The sequence below is a fragment of the Prenolepis imparis genome, unplaced genomic scaffold (genome assembly GCF_030444845.1).
Source record: "Prenolepis imparis isolate NDT839.2.m4 unplaced genomic scaffold, iyPreImpa1.0 SCAF_15, whole genome shotgun sequence".
Classification (NCBI taxonomy): domain Eukaryota; kingdom Metazoa; phylum Arthropoda; class Insecta; order Hymenoptera; family Formicidae; genus Prenolepis; species Prenolepis imparis.
Window position 1 is genome coordinate 2,921,989 of NW_028141173.1, and position 19,255 is coordinate 2,941,243.

The following is a 19,255-nucleotide window of genomic DNA, read 5'->3' on the forward strand; positions in this document are numbered from 1 at the left end:
TTTAATTCTAAATTATAAAATATAATTTAATATAATTTAAAAATATAATTAATATGTAAATAAAATATAATTTAAGATACAAATATATATATAGATGTTATTAGTACGAAAAATGCGAGAGGAAAATGTCAATTTAGAAGGAGGGGCGTAGAGGGAACAGCTGACTTAAAATAGCGGAGAGAGTTTAGAATAGAGATTCTTAGAATAGAGGAGATCGATACGCGAGAGAGACGCGCGCTATCTGTCAAACTTGTATCGTATACGTACGTCTCCGTCTTCTCTGACGGAGTTCTATTATTTCTTCCCCCCTTTGTGAAGGATATGACCACCTTGATACTCGGCATCGGCGTAGGATTATTCATCATCCTCGGTCTGTGGGTGGTGGCCGCGTTGATATTCGTGATATCGTTGCGGGTCGAGAAGAAGATCGGCGCGATCGCTATCCTGCTCGTGAGCGCGTTCACCATTATTTTGATCAGCGTGCCACGCGCGTCAGAGAGACCCGCGCCTACCGAGAGCAAGGTATGACAAATGTATTTGTATATTGATTGCGATTTAAAAATCCTGCTGCGTAGACATCGGTATTCGAAGAGAGCTAACTTATGTCTTCGAACAAGTGCGAGAAAGAGGGAGAGAGAGAGCGTCTCGATTACATTCGTCGTATTAATCATTTTTGTTTTTTCTATCGTAAATTAATTGGCCATATCTATTTTATATCGACAAAAATATATGCTATGAGAGCTCTTAAATTATTTTTATCGTATTGAAAGAATCGATTTTATATACATATATATATATATATATATATATATATATATATATATATATTATATATAGATATAAAAATAAGACATTGAGCACATCATTTATACTATGAAAAAATTATATGATTTAATTAAATTATGATTAAGACATAAAACTAAATAAATCTTTCTTTTTCAGGTGTATGATCGACTCTTCATTTGGCGTATAACGCTTCTGATTTTATTAATTATCTCATCTGCAATTTCCCTCATTGGATATATTAAATTTGGATTGATGGAAACTGTTAGACCAGTTAGGATATCCAGCTGGGTTTTTTAGGCATCTCCTCTCTCTCTTTGGTATGTTTTAAATTGATATTTAATTATTTCAATTGATAATTAACAAAATATATATGTTATTATAATAGATTCAAAATTTATAATCTTGATAAAAAAATTTATCCAGATATAGATATACTGCACTATTGTACATAACTAATAATAGTAACCAATTTCTTTTTTTTTTACAGATATTTTTGCTTGATGACAAGTATAAAGATCTTCAATACGCGCAAGACTTAATATATTAATGTTCATCTTTTTACGTAGCTGTTAATCTCTTATTTCTATTGCCAGTAACGCGTTTAAAAGAGAGAAGAACGATGTTGTGCAGTATAAGAAATTGCATGCCGTCTGTGGTGAGACGTATCTCATTATTTCGCCCAAATAATAAGCGTTACGAGATAAGCAATAACAACGAATTTGTGAATAAGGTTATGAACGGCACGGTACCAGTTATAGTCAATTTTCACGCAGATTGGTGTGATCCGTGTAAGATATTGACACCTAAGTTAATAGAACTCATAGAACCTATGGACAAGTTAGATCTGGCCATAATCGACGTGGAAGAAAATCCTGAATTGGTGCACGTCTTCGAAGTGAAAGCTGTACCCGCAGTAATAGCGATCTCGAATGGCTTAGTCGTGGACAAATTTATCGGCTTAGTCAATAATGAGATGATAGAGAATTTAATACAAAAGCTAACGAAGGACCAATGAGTATGGTAAACAATACAAAGTCCTAATCATGTAATTACAATACGCACTTTATGCTTCCAATTTCTCTATCACTCGTGAATGTATTTTCATAGAGAAAATATATAATATTTCAAGAGCTACTTCGTCCGAGACTCACGGCCTTTTTCAATCTAATCGTTCTCAGATAAGCGTGCATTATTTAACTTAAAGATTTTAGATATATATATATATATATATATATATATATATACATACATATATATATACATATATTTATGTTGTAAAATGGCATATCTCTAATATATATAGTGATAATTCTCAATATATAATATGAAGTTAATATACTGTGAAGCTAATATGAAGCTATATACTTATATACTAACATGTAAATCTGATGTTCAGGTTGTATTGAAATATTTCTTCTATATAGATTGTTCTATATAGAAACACTATTATAGAAGTACTCTAATGCAGAGCTTGCTCTCCGCAGCCTATATTCTTGAATTGACCAAAAGAATATTAGAAAAATAGCAGTTTTTTCTTCAGATATTGAGAAAAGAGTGCAACAGAATTCTATATTATACAAATTATATATATATTATAGAAAGCGTATATTAGAAGCTATTGTAGAACTTGTCCAAGCACTTGTGATATACATCTTTTTAGACAAGACTTTTGCCAACACAATTCTTGAAATAGCTCTTCACTTAATATTTATATATATGGCATATAGTAAAAAAAAGCATCTTACGAGTCAATTCAATAACGAATTACGTGCGATGATAATAAATTTGTAATGTGATTTGAATTGCGTTATTATGAAGTGACAAATATTTTTAATAATACGCTCTATATATGTACATATATATTTATATATTTTTTTCTTGATAGATTAATTTCATTTAAAAAAATTAAATGATATATCAGTATCTAATTTATACGAATAATTTAAATTGTACAAAGTGTATATATTAATTTCATCCAGTTAATCAAGAGAGGCTAACTAACAATAAGAGAATAATTACTTTAAAACAGCTTATATTGGATGTAAATCGCGCGATGTGTATGTCTCTTTTGTGGCAGTGCAACCGAGATAAATCAGATTATCTAATCAGATTTCAATTTCTCGTTTATTCTTGATCATAAGACCATTTTGTGTGTACAATCAGTGTATGAAAGTACTTGTCCATTAAAGATATAGTAGGCCAGAGATATAATAAAGATTATTACTCCACATAACTTCTCTCTCTTCCGCGTCTTTCGGCAGCAAGCGATACATAAATGTGTGTGTGTGTGTGTGTTATACCAACAATTAAAAGACGCTATATAATCTTTTTTGTCATCAGTCAGGTGTTTCTTAAGACACCACGATAAGGCAATGCTGTGATTCTGTGTGGTCACTTGCAAAAAACTATTTTTTTTGTTTTCCTCTATTCTGTGAAATATATATATTTTTTTCTTTACACGGCGTTGAACGAGTTTTATATATATATATATATGATACGGATTTACAGAATTTTTGCAAGCAACCATTCCTTATTATTTAAATAACCAGTTATATAGACGATTTTTTTCGAATTCGTTTACAACATTTATATGGTGTTGAAACAAGTAAAGCAAAATTATTATTAATATTAATTTATAAACATTATATACAAAATTAAAAAGAAAAGAAAAAAAAACCAATTTGTGTAACTTTCTCTGGAGAGTAACAGCATAAACGTTTCATTGCATTACGCCAGTGCATTCATCTGCATCCTTGTATATCCTTGTTACAAGATGTAAATGCACTGTCGCGCGAGACTAACAACTTTACCAGCTCATATACAATTAAGTAATGCCATGTGTGAGTTCGAACGAGCTTTTGTACATGGGCGTATGGAAGTAAAGCGGATATGTCCTGTCGCGTGTGTGTGTCTTTTTGTGTGTGCATATGTGTGTGTGTGTATGGGTGGCTCCGTGAAATAACACACGCTCGAGTAGAATAATATTTCTGGACGCTTCGAGATCTGCGATGGTGTCACGCAATCCTAAAAGATATTTACAGCTTTTATCTACACTCTATCTGGTTTAAAAAAGAGAATCGTTATAACAAAATCTCTCGTAGAAAAACATGAATAATATTTTATGTACAAATAGTCTAATATATATCGATACCATTCGTTATGCGTATTTTCATTCGCTGCGTACGATCATTATTACAGCTGTATTTAAGAGAGCTTTCCTTCCCCTCTCGCTCTTATATGATACATCGTTTATATATATTCGTATATATTATATATATTCGTTTATATATATAAATACAGTAGTTTCACTACTCGGAGCGATTCGTCTGTGTTCTCTCTTTTTTTCTTTTTCATATTCAACCGCCAAAAATATATATCTCATTTATATTATTATAGATTAATGGAAGAGGAACGCGTCATTCGCAAAAGCCTATCTTTTTTTTCCCTCTTAATCGATAATTAAGTAATTTAAGATGTACATTGGGCAACAAGTAACGTATGCTCCGGTTTGGTGTGTGTGTGTGTGTGTGTGTGTGTGTGTGTGTGAACACAACTAATATATCGTCTCGTATTATAATATACAATATATAGTACAACATGATACAATTTGGTTTTTGCATCGAATAACTTGGCGTTCTGTCTTCTCGCGAGAAGTAACAATATACATATTATGTATTTGCGGTACTTACAAGGTGACAAAATATTCTCATATTTCTCTCTCTCTCTCTTTTCCGTCTCCTTGTCTCTTTCTTTCTCTATATAGATTCTACTAATTTTCGATTCTTTTAAACGCGTTGGTGTTTCTTACAAAAAAGTCAAACATTTAACAACGATTCTGATCATACAATGGAAATAAATGTAAAAATTTCTGTCTTATAAATCTGTAAAACGAGAGATACCATCGAGTCGTACCTGGTGAAAGTATCTAAGTACAGATCGATGAAAATGAGAAGTGATGAAAAAGTAATTTAGAGCGAGACAGCCATGCTAAGTGCGGAGAAAATTTTACGAGGCAAAATTTTTACAGCGATCCTACAGAAGCGCAAGTGAAAAGTATGTAAACTTCTCAATATTTTGAAAAAATTGCTAAGTTATGCAATATTAGAATCGCAATGTTATAATTGCAATGAAACCTGTCAATGTGAAGATAAGTTAAACATTTTTGTATATTTACAATTAAGTATATCGTTGATTCGAGTCCCTTCGATTTACGTCCTAATGGCGAGTATTGACTTTGTGGAAGTACGAAACTAGTATTCAACATCGTCAATATGATACATTTGTTCGCATTCATTTTGCACTTTCGTATTGATATTAGAAACCTTCAAAGAGTAAAAGTCTTGGCTACTTATATTTTCAAAGAAAAATGTCTTCATAAAAATTATAAAAATTTATGCAACAAAAATAGTTCTATTTTTTTCTCTAAGATTTCCAATTTAGTATATTAATCTTAGCAATCTGAATAATGCTTTGCGATTTGGGGGGAAAAAAATCAAATGCATATTGAAGTCCAAAATCCAATAGCATACAGAGTCTTACTTGAAGATTTCTAATTTTTAACATCCAAACATATACATGCGCTATCTAACATCACGCATCCGTAGATCGGAGAGAGCAATCGTATGCCAAGGAGTACAAAAGCCACGATCGCACGTTATTGCACTAGTTTCGAAAATATTTCACTAAACCTCCGCTCCTAAATCCCGTACGCCTTGCTCGGCTATCGGCACGTATTTGTCCTCGATCTTTACGAGTAGGATGACCTTGTCGACATGCGATCGTCGATTGGGATCGCGATGATTCGGGGACCAGCGGTGGACCACGCAACCCTCCATACCTCTTTCCGGTACCCAGTGTTGCCAGCCGGAACGACCGCCTTGCTGTCGCATCCTCTCGTCCGGCCAAATCACATCTATACGCCGACCCAAATTGATCGCATCGTATACTTGATTAGGATCCATAATCTGTTTGTGGAAAACTTGAATTATGACTCGTGCATGTAAAGATTTTCGATTTCCACTTCATTCTAATATATAATGTTAATGCAGAATTCAATTTTATATAAATTTTCGTGATGAATTAAATGAATTTCTAAAAGATGCTAAAAAGATTAATTTCTCACATGTTAATTATCGGTGTTAAATAATAAAATAAATTGCATTTCAATAAAGCACAAATTCAAACGTAATTTAATATGTCAGAAATTAATCTATTCCTGAAAGTGGCTAATAGAAGATGGAACTCTTAGAAATTCTACATTTAAATCAGCAAAAGAATTTATATAAGATTGAATTCTGCAAATATGCACTGACACTTACACGAACTCTTTGAAAAACTTCCTCCTTTTCGAGTTTGCTGGAGAAGCTTGTCTCGCTCTTTGTTTCCGTTTTAATATCGCTATTACTGAGCAATCCGGCCAGACTGGCGAGGGTCGAACTTGTTGGTTTTCCGACAGAGGCGAGCGAGCCTCTGTTACCACCAAGAGAACCCGTATTCGCACGACCGAGGGAGCCTCGGCCGGTCGAACCGCCGATCTGACAGCCAGATTCCATCGATTGCGAACCAGAGGTGTTGTGACCCGATTGAGCATAGCCTATATTCATAAAGCATGTTTAATTATGAGAATGAAGATACATAGATATTTATTGCATCAATGTTGAAAATTATATATTTATATTATTTATATTAGATTATATTTAAAAAGAAATCAAGAAAGATTTCTTAGAAAACATCCCCGGTTTTTCCAGGGAATAGAGAATAAAATAATAAAAATGAATTGAACAATGAATAAAATAATTGAACAGTGTATCAAAGAACTAACTAAACTTGTTTGTACTTTTCGATTTAATAAATATTGCAAAATACCAGAGTGTATGTTGTAAGTGGTCATCGCGTATACTCCGTCATTCCCGAAACCACCGTCATCTTGGGAACCGGTGCCGCCCGAGGAACAACCTTGACCGCATCTTCTTCTTATTCTAAAGACACATGTGAATGAATCATCGGACTCTGATTTAAATTCAATCGAATCGGGGTCAATCAGAGACGAAAAGTTATCTTCGTTCGAAACGTACCTTCTCCACAACTTTAACACAGTGCTTTTTATTGTACCGAAGGTCAACGGTCCGCCGATTATCGAGCACAATTGTTCGTTGGTCTCGGCGTAACTGGTTGTCAACGGAGAGACGTAAATCGGATATCCAATCGGCTGGTCGCAGGAACTGTTGATGATATTTCTCAGAGCTTGCTTGGCGTTCTGTATAGATCCGCGCTCCGGATTTCGGTTCCTCAGGTACACCAACTCCTGTTGCTGGCCGGCCCAGAGTCCGCGGACGCATTCGCGATTCATCTTGATCACTCGGAAGCTCAAGTAACGTTTGTTGAGCATTATCACTTTGTACTCGTCTATACCGTCATCGAGTACATGTCTGAAAGTTTCGAATGTTTACGTTAAAATGTTTTTTGCGTGGTTGAATTAATTATATTAATAATTAACTGTGCAAACCTGAGTGCCAGAAGGCTGGGAGCGCCGCTCAAGACCGCGTTCCTCCAAAGCGGATCTGCTTCGTGACTGATGACGAGATTCTGATCGTGATTGTCGATAGCCTCGTAGAGCGCTGACGATTCGATGTACTGTTCTGGACTCATGAAGTGATCCTGATGCAGTTTCAAGGCCATCCTTATTCCCTTAGCGACCACGCTGCGCAATAGATCAACGTCGTGCAGCACCCATTCATCGCGAATTGATGTTATCCGAAAATCTCCTGTCATCAAATATAGATATTTCAATATGCAGGACGTATCACTAGTTGTAAGTCGAACAAGAGTTTGTTTTATAATTTGTTTTATAATACAAGCAGAGAAATGTAGTCATATATTTTGTGGAAAGACAATTTAGATATTGTGAAAATTCTTTTAGTGAAAAATAGTATCTATTCAAATATTGGGAGTGTAAATGTATTATATAAAATGTGATATTTCTAATATATATATAATTATTACGATACAATAATATACATCACAAAAAATACTATACCTTTAAATAACGCATGTAGCCCATAGAGAAAAAACTCAACACCCGATAAAGTGTTGTGAGATGCAGCCCCTAACACGCGTCTCCCTAACAGACTTAATGAGAGGCACAGAGACACGAGATAAGAATCGCGTGTTCTATCCAGCGACTGGAAAGCATAACATGACGTGAAATATTTATATTTCGAAGAAATTGTGAATTTTATGTAAATAAATCGTCACCTTAGTACTTTGACAACTTATAGTTTTCATATTTTAAACGACACAAATTTTTCTCAACTAAAGGGTGTTAAAGAAAGGAGGACAGATATTTTACTCACTTATAATACTAATTACAACAAACAAAAAAATCTTAATCAATATATCAATAATATAATCTCTGTATCAATAATTAAAATTCCTTAAATTTGTTTTCATTTATTTACATATGTAAAAAAAAAAAATAACGCAGTTTTACTGATTAAAATATAAAATAGACTTTATCTCTGAAACAGACGATTCGCGGACTTATGTTGATTCAGACATTTTTTTGTTTGTTTCAGTTAATACTATATGTGAATAAAATATTATTCTCTTCTTTTTGACCCTGAATAATAGATAAATACATCTCGTAATTTCAAACAATTCAGAATTACTGTATAATTCAAACATTTGACTGATTTATTTACAGAAAGATGTATTTTCTGATTTAATGTGTAGAGATAAAACGTCAAAAACTTCATATATCCATATAACATTATATATAAACTCCAAATATTATATATCATTCTAGTATTAAAGTGATGAAAAAAATAATGCGAATATTACTAATATATCACCTTATCTTGTTTACCAGCGCAATATTGTATCCAGTCGAGATAAACATTGCAGAAGCTGCTCCGCGTGATACCGCTCGCTCGGAAGTCAAAATCTTCGTCGATATTCACGTTGAAGACCGGATCGAGATCGACAAAGTTCTTGTCCAGGGTCGGCTTGAGCGCGTCGACGATGTCCGAGTTTTCCAGCCACTGCTTCAGCTTGGGCGATTTCACGGCGTAGAAGACGATACTCTTCACGTAGTAAGTAACCAGTACCTTCCGAAACTCGAACACTTGGAGCATAGAACCAGCCGAGTTGTCGGAGATCGAGTATCCCTCGAGCACATATTTGGCGCTCGCGACTTCCCAGGCGAGCCAGCGTTGACTGAAGGCCGCGTTTACGCTGAGTACGTTTGACAGATGACCCATCTCGCAGCAGCAGCAGTTGTCGTTGTCCTCGATACCTTCCGAGATCGCTTCCACCTAAAAATAGATGCGTATAAAGAGTCATGTTAGCGTAAAAGAATTTTAATAAAGAAAACAATCATCATACCTCTCTTTGTTGGCAATACGTTCCTCGGAACTCGAGACCCCTGAGCTGAAACGTCACCAGTCCGTTCCCCAATTGTACTATGTGCACTAGACAGTTCAAATAATCCGACGCGAGTAGAAAGCAATCGCCCTGCTCGACGTTTCCCCATCGACCCAGGGCGAGGTCACCGCAGAGACTGTGTTGAAGAGATCGCGTAAGTTGTTCGTAAAATATCGAGTTCAGATTGTTGTCGTCCGCGCCGAGATTACGTTCCAGATGCGAGGACATTCGCGTATTCGAGTGATCTACCCTCCTGGTCTTATAGTCCCTCTCCCAGAACTTGACGGGTCGCACGTACGACGAGATGAAGATCGCGCTGCCTAGCAACGGGTTCAAGGGTGTGCTGAGCATCGCCGAGATGCCGGCCTGGAGGAAGAGCATCGCCGAGTGAGGCACCGAGAAGGGTTGGGCGAAGGCGTGAAACGCGCTGCCCCAGGTGATCTGCCAGGGAGCGATGTAGGTGACGACGAAGCGTATCTTGAGGAGCAGCTCGTAGATCTTGGCGAACGCGATCCCGGTAACGAAGTAGTCCATGAGGAAGGTCTCGCTGAGATTGCTGAAATCCAGCTGGAAGAAGAGCACCGCGAAGACCAGGACGAGGTAGCGAGTGGACGGGTCCGAGTACGCCGATCTCAGGGACTTGAGTCCGCAGACGACCACGATTAGCGCGCCTATACTCTCGCCGAACTTGTCCGCGATCTTGGACGAGCACTCGGTGAGCGCGCCTAGGAAGACGACCGGATAGAGGACGTTACGTTCGAGGAAGCAAAGGCACACGTAGGCCTTCTCGAACCACATGATCCTCACCGGCTCGCGCACCTCGAACTGCGCATGCTCGTGGCTACGTAGGACCGGCCTGGACAAACACAGCCACGGCAACTGCTTGCGCAATTGCGGCACGATGTAATGCAGAAGGAAGCCCAGGCAGCTGACGATGCTGCATAGGACGGGGTTGAGTTCCGGTTGGAGGGCGGTGAATACCGTCGTACGGTGAATACCGAAAGACAGGGTGCCGATCACCGCGCATACGATTACGTCGTTCTTCAATCTGGCGTTCACGGTCGAACGAAGCTTCTCCGGTAAGGGATCCACCAGTTCGGTGTCCGACATTTGCTCGCCCACCTTGATCTTCACGTCCTTCTTCCTACCGGATACCTTGCTCTTGGCTTCCTTGTAAGTAGCGGCCACGTTGTCGCGTTGCGACGACGTATTCTCGATGATCTTGGCCTCTTTTTCTTCCACATAGCGATCCCCTATCTCCGGCGGCCACAGATTCGCCTTCAGGATGTCCCATATCACGGTCGGATCCGAGGACGATCGGCTCAGATGATAGGATATCGCTACGAGTAGACCGACGAAGATGGAGAATAGGATGTGCTGCGAGGATTTGGGCTCCAGAAGAGCTCCATAGGCGAATCCGTAAAGGATAAGGACGGCGACCACACTACGGCATAGACAGTATACGGACGACACCAGACTGGTGGTCGCGTTGCCACCGAACAGATGAATGTCCAAGTGTTCGCAGACGTACATAAGGAACGTGTTGATCTGGGGAAATAATCCTAGGGAGAACACAATTGGGAAGCACAGCAGAAATATCAGCAGTACGTTTCGCACTTGCAGTACAAGGTCGTAATCGGCGACACGGAGCCCGTACACGCGAAAGTCCGACGATTTGAAGTTCCTTAGGATCTCGTCAGAGATCAGAATCAGGCTCGAGCACAGGATATAGTACGCGGGCCTAGAGAACACTATAATGCGATTAAAACCGTGCGTGGGCGACGCAGCGTCGGGCTGGACCGATTTGAGCAGAGAATACTGGCAGCCGGCAGTCACGAAGCAGAATATAAATGCAAAGATATCTCGGTAGAAGCCCTGTTGAAGCAGCAGAAGACCCAGTCCTGCAACCGCGCCCGCCAGGAACGTGGACACGATGGTCTCGAACACGGTCAAGTTACGGTCCAGCAGAGCCAGCAGGGCGAGACGATCGAAGCGGACTTTAACGTGCGGCAACCTGCCGATTTTCCACTTGTAGTAGTGTCTGGTCTGCTTGGGCTTGGAGCCGTCGGAGCCGTCCAGGCCGTCGACGAAGCGATTCCACGACAGACTCGTGTTTATGTCGGGCTCCTGATGCGGCAACGTCAACACAGGCATGCGGCTGTTGGGGTCCGATTGATACTGATTCAGGTTCAAGTTACCCAGCAAGTTCTGCAACCTTCGATTTCTGTCGGCCATCGAGTCCGAGCGCGCTATCAACGTATGATGAAAGTGTTCGCGCTCCGAGTTCTCGCCTAGAGTGCATTGATTCGAACTTCCGGTATTCGAAGAGATCAGGTTCGACGGCGGCGAGCTCTGTGTCTTGGTCTGATTGCTCGCCGGACTCGACAGAACCGGTGGGGTGTCGATGATGACCGTAAGACCGGCGGAGTTGAGCGACAGGCTGCTGTAACTGTTGCTGAGAGAATCAGCGAGTTCCCAGTTGGCAGCGTCGTAGTGTATATTCTGGTTGAGTTGCTGACGCAGCAGGGTGTTCAGCAGTTTCTCATTGTGCGGATTGGCAGGCATCTGCGTCATCGCCGCCGCGGCGGCCATGTCCGAGCAGCTCTTTTCGTCGAACGTGTAGGCTAGCCAGCGGCCGTTGTCGTCGCGAAAATAATGCACGGCTCCCTCCGACGTGTCGTTCTGATTGGTGGCCAGATGATACTCGCCGCTGGAGATCAGGCCGAACAGGGCAGTCAACGGAACGACGTTGTCGTCGCGATTGGTGATGCTTCCGCGAAGTCCGCGATGGGCGCGATTGGGATGTTTCAGTCGTCCGTACCTGCTGCGGGAATTTCGATTCTCGGAGCCGCGACTCAGTCGCATATCGGACGACGCGGAGCTCGACTGACCGGGCAGATCCCGGCCGGAGTTGTTCAGCAACGCGGCCAGCAAAGGTGGCGCCGGATTCGGTAGCAGGGTGCTCAGCTCGTTGTTCGATCCGCTGGTCTGCTCGAACTTGCCGCCACCTCGCCTCCTCGCCTTCTCTCGTCGTACTTCCAGGTAACGTTTGAGATTCTCCCGCGGTTGCTCGACATTGGACGCGACGATATTGTCGTCCGCAGCGTCCGTAGCGGCGGGTTTTGGACGGCTTTGCTTGGGGATCGCTCCCTGGTGACGCTTGGCGGCGTTGTCCATTTCCAACTGGGGTAGCAACTTTCGCTTCACCTCGTTCTCCATGCTGAGAGTTGTTGTACTGGACGATCCCGAGTCGGGTTCCTTAGCGTGAAGATCTACGCAGATCAGCATACAAAACGTGCTTATTGTTTTCGTCGATTGTGTAACTTTAGCGCTAAAAGCTCAATCGCTTCTAAAAACTTTATTCTTATCATATTCGATCTTATGATGAAGTATGAATTATACGCGAAGTGCTAGATATACGATATATGCTGTGTCGTATTAAAATATGAATTTTTTAAAAATCTTAGCTTCCCAACGACATCCTCTAGCTCTATAGTACGTTCAACTTACAATCTGTACTAGCCGTCTGTAGGCTTTCTGACGTATCCGTATCATCAGAGCGAGTGAAAGTCCAAAATACTGGCAGCACGAATTAGAAAAAAAAACGTAACAGTATGAAGCTTGTATGAACAACAAAAAATAATTCCACTAGAAGATATCTTTTTTTTTGCTTTACCTATATGAAAAACACAAGTTTTTGGTTTATGTTAAACTTACTCTTACTTGTCCACGGCTCCACCGGACAATCTCCACTTTCGAACAACCAATCTATTCCGACTACGCTTCCTGTGTTCAGTGGATCTTCCGCGTTCTTGGATTTGTCCAGTCGCTTCTCCTTGCTTTTCTCACCGTCTGAAAATTCATGGCTGCTCTGACTGGCGTTACTGTACCTTCTCTTCACGCCGGACTTGGATTCCTCGAGCAAAGCGTCTCGGGAATTCGCCGAGTTATTGTCTATTCCATTGTCGTCGTTAAACCTGGAAGATAACGTGTAACGATATCAATGTAAGCTCATTTTTAATGTATGTTTAATTAAAAGACATTTTAAAATTATGTTTGATGATATGTTGTTCGAGAATACCTCGAGAATCTATCTTCGAATCTGCCAGCGCTTAGACTTCTGTCTCTATTAGACGTAGCATTTGTGTCATTTATGTTTTTTCGCGTAAGTAACGGACTGTAAGAGTTTCGCAGACTGAATCCTCCTGAACTTTCATTGGCAAATTGTTCGTCGCTCTGTTCAGCTATCGGATGCACTATTTCAGATCCATAACTAAGATATGGTAAGAGCTGCAGTTGGTTCCTCTTCAATGTGTTTTGTGGTAAAACCTTCAACATTCATTTTTATTTAATTTTTTATTTACTTTTATTTATTATTATTTATTATAAATATGTGTATATCTTGAAGATAAAGTATTCGTGTAAAAAGATATTTTGTAAATCAACTTGTTTGTACCTTTTTGCTGTTAATTGTTTCGAGACTCTGAGGATGAAGGGGCAGATTATTATCGTCGGTATTATTTATATTTTTACTAGCAGCGCCAATTGTTTCAAGACTTTGTGGATGTATCAGTTGTTGATGAGGTTTTTTGGTAATAACCTTAAAATTAGAAATGAAATTTCGTTAAGAAACAAGACATTATGTATAAAGATTTCAAACATTATTCACATTCTAAATACATTCCATAATTACATTCAACTTTTATTCAAATACCAATAAAATCTATATAGATAAAGAGACCTTTTACCTCTAACGATTGCGGATGAGACGAGATCTTATTGTTGTCCGTATCCCCCTTCTTCGATATGATTTCCAAGCTCTGCGGATGATCATTCATCAGGTGAGTTTCCATCGCTATAGAGTTGGAGTTGAGTCTGCGGACACTCTGGTTGGACTTCCAGTATGGATAATCGTCGTGGGGATGTTCCAATTCCAACGAGCTGGTCTGCTTTATCTGGCTCTCCGATCCAGTCTTTCCCAGACTGCTTTGTTTAGGATGATGATTTCTCGAATCTTCAGGTGCATGTCGACACAATTTGCGCGGTCCCGGTCGATCCTCTTCCGCTATTACTACACACTTTTGCCGCAACAATTTCCATTCTATAAATAAATATTACGATCATTAACATTAATTATCTTTCTTATCTGCTCGCATATTGAATGGTAAAATATTTGCTAAAATTTAATTTAAATTTAATTTAAATTTAAAGTTAAACTAATACAATATTCAATTACCGTTTATAATATTCTTAAAACGTGGCTCATGATATTGCGCGGAAACTAATTCAGCTTCGTGCACGTTAATGCTGGTCACCATCGGTTTGCTAAGCTGCTGCGCTTCCTCCGAACTTTCCGAACTGTTCTTCCTATGTATCTCTACCTTTAAATCTATGGTCGAACTAGGTTTATCTCGATTATACTCAGACGTTATACTATCTGCATCGGCATTCTGTATATTTGGATCTATGAACGAATTACGTGATGAACATTCTACAGGTGGTGTATCCGTTTTACCTGGAAACAGAAAAAAATACATGAAAAAATGTGTTGCGCACGCAATCTGTTTTTTTGAAGAATAATTAATTAAAATTTATATATAAAAAAGATTAAAATATTTAAAAATTATACATTATGATATAATTAATATACTATAAACAGAATGTCGCATTCTTATATAACACACATATCATATTTTATTATTGAATTCAATCATATTAGATGGAAAATATAGATGAATCAAATTTTTATATAAATTTTTCTAAACAAATAAAATTTTTTAACTTATCTATTATAATGTAATAATTATCCTTGTTTTTCTAATGTTAAAACTTTAGTGTTTTTCTTGAATAACTCATGTTCATATATGCTATTATTTTTTTCATATAATTTCATAATATCACTCTAATGATATTCAATCTAATCAGCTATTAAGCTAATCAAGCTGATTTAATCTATGTTTAATTGTGTAATGTACCATTCAAAACTTGCAGTTCTATGCCGTGGCCTATCTGATCTTGCGACTGTTCCCTGGATTTATTGTGGCCCGCTCGTTTCTTCTCACTCTCAGACTTTTGCTGGCTGATGGTCTGATTCGATTCTTCCAAACACTCTGTCGTATCATATACACAGTGTAGAGCATGATTCATACACTTTATTGTTCCAAAGACGGCGACAAACGACGAGCAATACGCCAACCAAACGTATAACGTAGGAGGAAAATACTAAACATATGAAACACTGTGCTTAACAGACTTGTCATAATGGCAAATATTATAAGAAGAAAAACAACACACTTTTCGCTATTGTGTAACAAAAATTCCATATATAAAAAAAAAAATGTAATATGCTTAAAAATAGATAATTAAAATATATATTTTTATTTTTATACTAAATATATAAATATTTTATGTTTAATATAATATTTATAAAACATTTAATATATATAATTTAATATTTAATATAAGATTTATATTAAATGTAAGTATATATTTTCTTACGATCGTTATAAATAAGTATATATGTAAAAAAAAAGACATAAGAGAATTTGAAATACAGACATTACAGAGCTGTTTCTTTCGAAAGTAACACAAATCAAAGTGCAAAGAATTTTCGATCTGTTACGATTTATTTAAAAAGAATTCATTTCGCGGGAAAGTTAAGAGAGAGAGAGAGAGATCCTTATGCAACTTTCAAAATAAACAGCTGACATGGAACACGTCATAAAAGGACGTCGCTTTTTCTTTTTTTTTTTCTTACCAGATAGATCGTGAACGGCAGACAGAGCAGGAACAGCCAGATGTATAGGTGGAAGGTGTTGGAGAAAACGTCGAGATGCGGATCGTAAAACCAGCCGCCCGTCAGGCTCGCCCAGACGCCCTGTCTCAGGATCTCCAGCGTTTGCGAACCCATGTTCCCAGTGGCCGAGGTGACCGAGCCGCCTCACCATCTTCCCATAACGTCCACCTTTTTCTTTAACGTCCGACTCGGTGCCTGCTCGTTATCGTCAGCTCCTCGACACGGCCAGACTTCGCGCGGCGAACAGCGAGACGACGTTGCATCTTATTTTGTGTGTTCCCGTTAATCGATGGATTTGGCGCACACACGACTCTCTCACGGTCAGAACCGCGCACCACCACAGATGCACCTCCTCGACCCCCGTAAAAACCCGAGAGAAGGAAGAAGATGAGAGGTATGCGCGACTCGTTGCCGATCGTGGCGCTTTGACGTTTCGTTCTCGAAACTTTTTGACAGCTGTCACTCGGTCGGTAATATAGTTTGTAATATTGCCGACAGTAGCCGAGACACAAACCTCGGAGATGGAAGTGATCCGTCTTATTTGGCGGAATTTTTTTATTGCGAATAAATGCAGAGAAATAATAAAGAAATAAACTTGATTGTTTCTATTGACAGTTTAGCGTGGAAAATAAATTTCTCAGGATCGAAACCTAAATTCATCTGTATATATTTGTTAAAACAAAAAATTGCAATGAATTGTCGTTTTTAGTCAAGAAATATTCTGAAGCTTCGTATAGTATAAAATAAGACCAGATATATTTCTCAGAGAAGAAAATAAACTTTTAATTTTGATATTGTCGATTGTCTTCATTGACAGTATCTTGGAAAATAAATTTCTCAGGACCAAAACTTTTTAAATTCATCTTTGTATTTGTTAAAACAAAATTTAATCGTCTCGAAGAATATATTTTTCTGAACCTTTATATTATGTATATAATATAAAATAAGAGAGGCTAAATATATATAATATTTCTCAGCAATAACACATGTATAACGCAAAGTATTTATGATAGAAATATTTATTAAATACTATCGATATAATATCTCTCTTTTTCTCTCTTTTTCTTATTTATAAAACATTTTATATAAAACATATGCGAATCAAAAAACCGCGCGTTCCCGATATAATATGCAATTTTATTTTAGTAGTTAATTTTTTTTCTTGCGTTTTTTAATGTCCCTTACACGCATTCAGCATTTTCCTCAAAGTTTCCTCACATGCGATGCCCGATAGGATACATGTGCGAAGCATACCGTATCTGAAACAAGTAAATAAATTTTGTTATTACATGAAAAATAATTCACGTTTAATGTTTTAGGGATCAAGATTTTTCTGGATTAATTTCTATTTAATAATATATAACACAGGCATGTCTTTTATTATAAATATAATTTACATATAAATTAAGTGACAATAAATATAGAATTATTATACATAATACTGTTTTTTTATTTTCGTCTTTTTAATAAAGCGACAGCGTTGAGCTGTCAATGAAAATTGCTGCTAATAAATTCAAGTTAAACCCATCCGCAGCCGCTCTGATGTATAGTAGTACGTCTTTTTAAAATCTATAGCTGGTTGCCATTGACGTAGTACAACTACTACGTCATTTTAAAATCTATAGTTGTTTGCCGCTGACGTAATCGTACGTCTATTTTTTAAAGTACAAATTAATCAAACGAATTTGTTTTACATTTTTTTAGTGTATAGAATAGCAAAAAAATTCAAATTAATTGTCGTTTTCAAAGTGTTAATCTCAAGTGGAAAAATGAAAAGTTACGGGCCCCGATATGTTGCTTCTATACATAGCTATACTGCATCTCAATTTTTAAAAGAAGAACATTTAAAATGAATTTTGAAAGTATTTTTTCAATTTTAACATTCCCCATATAATTTGACATTATTACTACTTAGATTTGTATACAGATAAATGCTCTTCAATTTTTAACATTTAAGTATATTATTTTAAAGGAAAATTTTCTTATTTTTTTATTTTCATGCGTGGCAACCAGCTGTTGATTTAAGTTTATTATATCCGGATTTTAGTTTTCGAAAAAAATTACTCGGCTGCGAATGCGTCAAATACAAAGTCTGACAATTAAAGCTTTTAAAGTCCAACGTAAAGTATGAGAAATTCCTGAAAAAAACATTAAACTGTATGAGATAATATGCTAATAATTACTTTAATATCGCATCGCACCCATCTCGCCGCTTGTCATCGAGATTAACATTTCCGGGACCCGTAGAGAGAGACCCCTGTTTTCCAAATATAACCGCGTCCGCGCCGACCTCAGGAATCTCTCTTATCTCTTTTTTCCCGCGAGAGCAAGCGCGGATTAATCACGGATCAACCACTGTCGATCGCTCTCGCAATCTGAAAGTAAAACCGCGGTAAGAACATTAAACCGTCCAGCGAACATCCCCGGGCATTTATTTTTTTTTTTCGCGGTCACGCTTACGAGAAAAAACTTTCCACGCTTTCAAAAAAGCACTCTCGCTCCACACTTTTGTCTATTAAAGACTTCTCTCTAGGCGCTGTGCATCTCATCATCTCATCATCATCATCATCATTATATATATCAAAGTTTCTCTCTCTATATTATTCTCCTGTAAAAATATATACTCCTCTTTCTCTCTCGCTCTCTCATCTCTCCTCTATCATCATCCTCTCATCTCTCCTCTATCATCATCCTCTTCCTCTCTCGCTCGCTCGCTCTTTCCACTTGCATCAATCCACTTATCAATCATTTTTTTCGTTCAGTGTCCATCCAAGAGTTTCACGTTCACGGACATCTCAATCATCACATATATATAATTCACCCAAGGCTGTTGGAACAAGAATTCGTACAGGATTAGTGATCTGGCGTTGATCGGAATCTTCGAGGATCGAGAGCTTAAAACTCTAGAGTACTAACATTCTGTCATCTTACTGTACTCCAGGACGTGATGTGAACAAGAAGAAGAAGAAGAAGAAGAAGAAGTAGTTGCAATACACATACTGCCGTAGTGTGTATGTGTATGTGATCCCCTTTTCTCACTCTCTCTCTCTCTCTCTCTCTCTCTCTCTCTTTCTCTCTCTCTCTTTTTTCTTTCAAAAGCGTACAAAACACACGCATTCTTCGAAAATCGTTGACAGTTCGACTCCATGGCTCGTTTCTGAATGAAGGTAGAGAGTACGAAAAGAGTATGCCTGTGAAATCTCATCTCTGAATTGTTAACCGGCTGTAGTCATGTGTTTTTTCAAACGTAAA

The 19,255-nt window shown here is 38.1% G+C and overlaps 3 protein-coding genes across 4 annotated transcripts; 2 read left to right on the forward strand and 1 right to left on the reverse strand.

The window, feature by feature from the left end:
* The first annotated feature begins 218 nt into the window (after positions 1-218).
* Positions 219-1,408, forward strand: LOC145945805 (transmembrane protein 218). The gene is made up of 3 exons (XM_083054967.1): positions 219-522; positions 943-1,103; positions 1,274-1,408. Exons 1-2 carry the CDS (start codon positions 322-324, stop codon positions 1,081-1,083), a joined length of 342 nt encoding a protein of 113 aa, XP_082911093.1. The 5' UTR covers positions 219-321; the 3' UTR covers positions 1,084-1,103; positions 1,274-1,408.
* LOC145945804 (thioredoxin, mitochondrial) lies at positions 1,406-4,327 on the forward strand. Its single transcript, XM_083054966.1, has one exon. The coding sequence runs from the start codon at positions 1,406-1,408 to the stop codon at positions 1,799-1,801; it is 396 nt and encodes a 131-aa protein (XP_082911092.1). The 3' UTR covers positions 1,802-4,327.
* Pcx (pecanex) lies at positions 2,892-16,427 on the reverse strand. Of its 2 annotated transcripts, XM_083054964.1 has the most exons (16): positions 15,965-16,427; positions 15,183-15,429; positions 14,444-14,722; positions 13,956-14,308; positions 13,664-13,807; positions 13,289-13,536; positions 12,925-13,184; positions 12,718-12,786; positions 9,169-12,479; positions 8,637-9,098; positions 7,823-7,967; positions 7,292-7,550; positions 6,861-7,214; positions 6,652-6,764; positions 6,105-6,379; positions 2,892-5,750 (listed from the first exon to the last, which is right to left on the reverse strand). In XM_083054964.1, exons 1-16 carry the CDS (start codon positions 16,115-16,117, stop codon positions 5,469-5,471), a joined length of 6,954 nt encoding a protein of 2,317 aa, XP_082911090.1. In that variant the 5' UTR covers positions 16,118-16,427; the 3' UTR covers positions 2,892-5,468. The 2 variants fall into 2 exon arrangements, with proteins under 2 accessions (XP_082911090.1, XP_082911091.1); XM_083054965.1 differs by lacking the exon at positions 12,718-12,786 and having other exon boundaries at positions 15,965-16,424.
* Positions 16,428-19,255: the final 2,828 nt, after the last annotated feature.